A 7,350-nucleotide genomic window follows, 5' to 3' on the forward strand; every position below is an offset into this window, starting at 1 on the left:
ACTATATCACACTACTCTAATAAAACCAACATCAAAGCAAAATGAGAATGAGCAGAAGTGATGTAAATTGCAATAATAGTAAGGTTATACTTAACAACTTAATCACTTCTTCAATAATAATTCGCCATAAACTCTTAACAATTTGTATGTGAAATGTTGAGTGATCTTCATGACTCAGTAATGAGACCCGGACAATACAACGTGTTCGCTAGGGTTCTGCTACGTCGCTATATTAACGATAAGATGCGAAGTGTTCCTGACGGTACGTGACAACTGATATCGACCAATTTTTAAGGATTTTTCCGAAAAATGCAATTTGCCACATTGTGTCCGAACACAAAGTACTGCCGAACTCATTGTCATTCCAATGATCCATAACCTTTGAAAAAGTGTTATAATAAGTCATTGAGTATAGATAGGATTAGGGAATTCAATGCCGACATTAAAATATGCTTAACATTGGTATTGAATACCGGCATTTCATTCAAATGTCATTTCCGGTATTGAAATCCCCAGATAGAATAGTCCAGAGCAGGAAGACAAATAAAAAAAATTACACTATTAATTTGTGATCTTGTGATATATGAAGAAGAAAAAGAGAGGTTAAGCCAAATGGAGATAAATAGCTTAACAAATTTCATTTCAAAATGTTCACATCACCAAACTAAGGTCAAATTGAACAAGCAAAAAAATTCTTGGCATATACTTCAGGGCAATTTATCCTTTCTCGACACAACAAGTACTTCATGAGTTGCTGATTAAAGTTCATTATTATTTTTTGTCATTTATCTTAAAGTCTTAAAGTAATTAAAACCGGAATGGCCGGATCATTCGGATGTGGTCGATACAATAATCTTTAAAGGAGACGTTCACTTAGCATGTAACTAAGGATTTCTAGGGAAAATTGCGATTTTATAGCAATTTAAAAAAACAAATTCTATGGAGAGCATGTGACTAGGGTCTACTAATCGTCCCATAAATCTAATCATCCTTTTAAATTGTCATTAGATATTGAAGCTTCAAGTTTTAATGTCATGCACTACTTTTTATTACAGACTTTATAATAAAACCTGTTTATTTTACTTAATTGAATAATTCATTTCTTGTTCTGGTTCTAATTTGCAATATCACAGCCTAATTAATGTTTTCTTGCTAAGTCATTCCTTTATAAAATAATTTTTTGTTCTGCAAATTAATTGAAAATATCTAAGTAAAATCAAATAGTTTAAATGCATTTCAATATTTCCTGATAATTTACTTAAATATCACAATTGTCATAAAATATCACGAGTGACTCAAATAAAGGGAGTTTAGACATGAAGCTTCAGAAGCCATCAAATGGAAAAATATGTGAAACTCCGATAAATCAGCTCCTAGGAGTTACGAGTCATCAAATAAACATAATTTAAAGTAGAATTAGTTTAATTCAAAATTATTCAGATTTTCAGGCAGAATTCTCAAAAACATTAACATTCAAGCTTAATATTGATGAATATGAATGATTTATGAAAAAGCCCTTAAATGACTGACGTAAATGACGATTAATTCAGCTGACCCAAAAAAAACCCTTAATGAAGTTCTTGGGTATATTTGTTTTTGTGAGGCACTATTCATCATTTACAAGTATCACCTCAAGTATTAAGCAAGTCGAGATCGAGATGCAATGCAAAAAAATGTTTTTATCCGTTTTTATTCTTGAAATATTAGGGAATATTAAATGCTTTTTTGTCAAATGGTTGTCAAACGGATGCAGGTTCCGATTGGTCACTCGGGATGTAAGTACAAACTTTAAATACGCAATACTAAGTGTTTCTTAAAATCCAAATAGTTATTAATCAGCCTCGAATTTCAAAACTTTCTTAGAAAAAAATAATATTATGACAACTTTAATAAAGCTATGCAAATACGTAGGTTCAAATATTAACTTAAAATGTTAAAGTAAACAAATCAATTAATAGAAAAGTCAATAATTTACAAACAAAAATTTCATATGAATGAATTAATATAGCAAATCTATGATTAATTATATTGAATTTACGTAATTAATATTTTGAATTTGTTTGTTTTTTAAATTTACAGATGGAAGTATTAAATAAAATGCAGGGAACATGGCATAACTTAATGCATAATTTATCAGATCCAAGAGTTGCAAATTGGCCTCTAATGTCATCGCCGATTCCAACAATCATGATATGTTTTTCTTATGTTTACATTGTCAAGGTTTGTTGATCAATCTACATCATATACTTTTTGTTTATTTAATTAATTTTGTAAATCACGCGACTAAGCACATGTCATATGAATGCATTACAATATACAGTTAATTGCTTTCAGGTGAAAGAAAATCTAATGTGAATATATAATTAAATTATTTGTATGAAAGTGTTGGGCATTAATCATGTTCTTAGCAATTAAAATTTGTATAATTGTATGCTAGTTAGATGACATTGCAGGATTTTATGCTAAAAATTATAACAAGAATGTAAATTAATTTTAATTTTTAATTACAGGTGCTGGGTCCAAGATTCATGGAAAGCAGAAAGCCATTCAAACTTCGATCACTAATTGTATTTTACAATTTCCTACAAGTTCTCATTAGTTTCTATTTATTCTACGAATATGCCTCGGCTGGATGGTTTAATGACTATAGTTGGAGATGTCAACCGGTTGACTTCTCTAGAACTGAATTTCCAATGAGGGTAAGCTTCTCATCCTTAATTTTAAATAGGCAAAATTCTTACAAATTTTGTTAATTTTATAGATGGCGGAAGTATGCTGGTGGTACTATATTAGCAAATTCTCAGAATTCTTCGACACATTCTTCTTCGTGTTAAGGAAGCGATATGATCAAGTTTCAGTACTTCATGTCATTCATCATGGAATTATGCCTTTCAGTGGTAAGTTTTGACTTTAATAAATCATGAATCAATTGAATTATAAAATATATTTAATCAATTCTAGTTTGGTGGGGTGTCAAGTTCATGCCAGGCGGTCACAGCACATTCTTCGCATTTCTCAATACCTTTATTCATGTTATAATGTACACATACTATATGATGGCTGCAATTGGACCAGAAATGCAAAAATACCTTTGGTGGAAGAAGTACTTGACCATCCTTCAAATGATTCAATTCTGTGGCATCTCATCTCATGCATTCCAATTATTTGTCTCAAATCCATGCAATTATCCAATTGTCTTTTCATACTGGATCGGTGGACATGGCGTTTTATTCTTTTTCCTTTTCAAAAACTTCTACAAACAAACTTATAAGCCTAAAAACAAAGTTAAAGATGTTACTGATGTAAATGGTAATGCAATGAATAGCTATAAAGCCATAAACGGAAATGACATCAACTCAATATATGGAGTCAATCAAAGTAATGGAATCAGCACACTCAACGGAATCAAAAACTCATTTGATATGCTTAATTGTGGAAGTCGAAAAGACTCAATAGAAAGTGAAATTATAGAATTTAAAAAGGAACTTTAAGAATTTTTTTTAGATTTTTGCCATTGTGTACCCTAGCAGCTTGATAAATGTTAGGGACAGATTAGTAATACTCTAATGGTTAATGTACATAGAACAAATTTTATGCGACAATTTGTAATCAATTTTTTATTTAATTTAAAATATTGTTTTACTTTTGTATCGCTGTCCTTAAGTCTGTGCATAGATTGTGATTTTATTCTGAATTTTTTGTGTGTTAAACGTGACTAGGTTTGCAATTTTTTAATAAGTTAATGAATTTACTTATGTTGCAAAAAAATCATGACTTATTATTATTGTCTGCATTATTTATACAATGGTCGTAGTTTAATATTCAAGTGAGTTAGTTTTCTATTTAAATTTTTAAAAAATTGTAGAATTAAGGCATTCTTTTTGTAAATATTAAGTTTGAGTTTTTATGATTTATTTAATAAATTTGAATTTATTTGTAAAATTTGAAACTTTGGTTTTTTAATTCTTAATATCAAATTAAATTAATTTAGAATTTTAATAAGGGTTGTTCACTGATTACTTACCCGAGTGGACAAAAATACGTTAGAACAAATCATCAACAGGTCATGAACTTGCCATCAAGGTATCGTATAAGGTCATATAAGGTCGAGATTTTGTTACGATTCAATAAATCCAAATTTTTCGCGTAACGTAATAAGTGAAGCTCCCTATTGATTTTTATTCTATACCCTACACACAACTACATCCATATACACATTTCCACGATTAAAATTGCAATCCTTGCAGAAAAACCTTTATAAAAATTTGAGTTGACTTTTTCATTACCATTTAGTCGATTAACTGTTCTGCACACTAAAAGACTAACTATTCCAAGTTTATAAGACAGATAATCCAAATTTTTGAGCATTTGTTCTTCAATTACATGAGAACATACAAGTCATTATTAGAGTAGTTTGTCATCTAATTTACATACATCATGCAACTAAATAAGCAAAAATTTGACTTTTTGTGAAAATCATATTATAATACTTTTTTGGATATACATATAAAATCAAGACAATTTTTTTTGGTGAATCTTTGAGACAGTCTGGTATTAACTTCGATTCATAACGGACATAGATCTTGTGTCTTGTGAAAATGGTAAAATTTAATCTGATTTAAAATATAATACAAATATTTATGTCAAGGTTGATCATTTTAGGCCAATATCTACTCAGCATGGCGTAACCTTATGGATAATCATTCAGATAAACGTACTTCAGATTGGTTCCTAATGTCCTCTCCATTTCCAACAATGACAATGTGTCTATTTTATGTTTACATTGTTAAGGTAAGTTCCAGTGAGTCAAGTGTAAAGAAATTGACAGTAAATAGACTTGTCATGCTAAAATGACTTAATAATGATTTCAGAATGTTGGACCAAAGTTAATGGAAAATCAGAAGCCATTCAAACTGAGAAAGACTTTAATAGTTTACAACTTATTCCAAGCCGTATTAAGTTTTTATCTGTTTTTTGAGGAAGGTAGAATTTCATGGCTTGGACGATATAGCTGGAGATGTCAACCAATTGACTTTTCACAAAATGAATTTGCAATGAGGGTATGTACTGAATATCAACCTGATTAATTTTAGAAATTAGTTAAATAAATGTCATTCAATTACAGATGGTTAGAGGCAGCTACATTTACTACATCAGCAAATTTATCGAATTCTTTGACACATTCTTCTTCATATTAAGGAAAAGATTTGATCAAGTGTCAACATTGCACGTTATTCATCATGGAATCATGCCATTTAGTGGTAAAATTAATGTTTTTAGTGGTTTATTTACAAATGATGAGAACAAGATTTTGATTTTATTGGACATCCATAAATTGAGCATCATTTGTAAACAGCCATAAAATATTCAAAATTTTTAATCCACTTTAAATTTTTCACAGTTTGGTGGGGTGTTAAATTCATGCCGGGTGGTCACAGCACATTCTTTGCATTCCTTAATACATTCGTACATGTCGTGATGTACACCTACTACATGATAGCAGCAATCGGACCAGAAATGCAAAAATATCTTTGGTGGAAGAAATACTTGACTATTCTTCAAATGATCCAATTTGTTCTTGTCTTGCTGCATTCCATGCAGTTACTTTTTGACAATCCATGTAATGTCCCAATGTCATTTGTATACTTTATCGGAGGACATGCCGTATTGTTTTTAGTTTTGTTTGCCAATTTTTATAATCGTACTTATTCACGAAGGAAGGAACAATAAAAATATAAATTAACACATTAATCTGTCAATTTTTGTTTAAATTTGTAATTTTAAATTTAGCTTAAATTCAATAAAGTGAAGTAATTAAGGAAAATTCTAATCCAGACATGCTTACTTCACTTGCTGACACTTTATATTATAAATATAGTATTAATAACTATAAATAAGTTAAGTCCAGTAAAGTCTATCAATCATTAGCCCAACGTATTTAAATTATACAAAAAGCTTTTAGAGCTTTCGAATTAAATGTATTTTCTGATGCATATGTTAAGCCACACTGAACTTGTCAGCATTTACTACACACAAAACTGTTCGCATTTTCATTTATAGCAAGCCATATGATGTTGATACTTGTGTTAATGCTTTAATATTTTCAAGTTCAACAATGTTGCATGTTTTGTTTTGTTTTAATGTGATGAGCTTTTTCAGCTACTTTGCACTATATTTACAGTCAATTAAATAACACTTCCGCGAGAAAATTGAAGAAAGTATAACGTGTGAACTTATTAATATGAAAGTGTTAATTAAACTTAAGTTAATTAAATAAACTAAACGTTTTTATTTTAAAAACCCTAACAGACTATGATGTGATTTATGAAAAAAGAGATAAATACCCAAGTACTATGGGAATCCCAATTCCTTACACAAAAAGCATACTCCATATAAGGAGTATCGGGAAACTAGGAAAAAAATTTACGAGAATTTATATTGACACCCCGAGCGACACATTTGTGTTGACTTCATTTGTGTCGCTCGGGTAGAAAAAAAAATAGATAAGAATCAACTAGGAAGTAACTTAAATACCAAAATAATTAAAAGCAGTTTCCAAGCTAATTTATTGAGGATTCTGTACATTAAAAACAAGATTTTCTGTAAAATATTGCTGACTAATTTTCAATGTTCAATCAATGTCGTCATATACATTACATTTTAATGTCAGCTGGATAATTTGAAAACTAGCATTTCATGGAAGTTGACTTTCTTACACATTTATTCACATGAAATCTGCTAAGTAAACAATTCAATCTTAAAGCAAAATCCAATTTCAATACAGTATAATGATCAGTATGATGGGTTTAAAATATTTACATTTCACGGTTATTTAACTCTTTTACCATCGACTCAATATCTTGTTCTAATTGAATTAACACTGCTTATTAATAATTTGATGAAGAAATTAAGCAGCATACTACATTTAATAGTTCAATGGTGGTCATTTTTTGGCGTAATAAAGCACGTAAATTATAGGTATGGGTTTTTTCTAGAACTACGAACAAAATGTTTCTGGAGGTAAGTAAGATAAGATGTTAATATTTGCTAAGTTTAAGGCAGTGGTCGACAACCTTTATGTCGTCAAAAATTTTCGAAAATATTATGAACCGTTTGTCGTAGACAACTTCGTTTGAGGCTAACCTACAAGTAGTGTTGCGAAAACTAAAACGATCTCCACCACTGGTTAAAGCCTTCCTAACACGCTAGCATGTAATCTCTTTATTCAAACTTTAATTAGGTTAAGGAATATATAAGAATAAACATTTTAAATTCATATTATTTAACATAGGACTTTTTGCAAGTATTTTCTGTATCTTTCAACCCGAGTGACACAAATGAAGGAGAGTG

General features: G+C 29.8%; 2 protein-coding genes across 2 annotated transcripts; both read left to right on the plus strand.

The window, feature by feature from the left end:
- The first annotated feature begins 1,344 nt into the window (after positions 1 to 1,344).
- Positions 1,345 to 3,841, plus strand: LOC139098567 (very long chain fatty acid elongase 7-like). Its single transcript, XM_070650789.1, has 5 exons — positions 1,345 to 1,775; positions 2,080 to 2,220; positions 2,511 to 2,699; positions 2,762 to 2,897; positions 2,962 to 3,841. Exons 1-5 carry the CDS (start codon positions 1,572 to 1,574, stop codon positions 3,489 to 3,491), a joined length of 1,200 nt encoding a protein of 399 aa, XP_070506890.1. The 5' UTR covers positions 1,345 to 1,571; the 3' UTR covers positions 3,492 to 3,841.
- An 830-nt stretch (positions 3,842 to 4,671) lies between these two features.
- On the plus strand, positions 4,672 to 5,730 carry LOC139098576 (very long chain fatty acid elongase 7-like). The gene is made up of 4 exons (XM_070650799.1): positions 4,672 to 4,791; positions 4,872 to 5,060; positions 5,126 to 5,261; positions 5,402 to 5,730. Exons 1-4 carry the CDS (start codon positions 4,693 to 4,695, stop codon positions 5,728 to 5,730), a joined length of 753 nt encoding a protein of 250 aa, XP_070506900.1. The 5' UTR covers positions 4,672 to 4,692.
- The last annotated feature ends 1,620 nt before the right edge of the window (positions 5,731 to 7,350 follow it).

This window comes from Chironomus tepperi, unplaced genomic scaffold (genome assembly GCF_022539635.2).
Source record: "Chironomus tepperi strain 1889 unplaced genomic scaffold, CSIRO-AGI_Ctep_v1 contig_448, whole genome shotgun sequence".
In the NCBI taxonomy this organism is placed as follows: Eukaryota; Metazoa; Arthropoda; class Insecta; order Diptera; family Chironomidae; genus Chironomus; species Chironomus tepperi.

Excerpts from the sequence above, each read along its gene's own strand:
- LOC139098567 (XM_070650789.1), top strand. The coding sequence starts at position 1,572 with ATGAAGTTCTTGGGTATATTTGTTTTTGTGAGGCACTATTCATCATTT. Across the intron at positions 2,221-2,510 it reads CTTATGTTTACATTGTCAAG|GTGCTGGGTCCAAGATTCAT; the intron begins GTTTGTTGATCA and ends TTTTAATTACAG. Across the intron at positions 2,898-2,961 it reads TGGAATTATGCCTTTCAGTG|TTTGGTGGGGTGTCAAGTTC; the intron begins GTAAGTTTTGAC and ends AATCAATTCTAG.
- LOC139098576 (XM_070650799.1), top strand. The coding sequence starts at position 4,693 with ATGGATAATCATTCAGATAAACGTACTTCAGATTGGTTCCTAATGTCC. Across the intron at positions 4,792-4,871 it reads TTTATGTTTACATTGTTAAG|AATGTTGGACCAAAGTTAAT; the intron begins GTAAGTTCCAGT and ends TAATGATTTCAG. Across the intron at positions 5,061-5,125 it reads AAAATGAATTTGCAATGAGG|ATGGTTAGAGGCAGCTACAT; the intron begins GTATGTACTGAA and ends ATTCAATTACAG.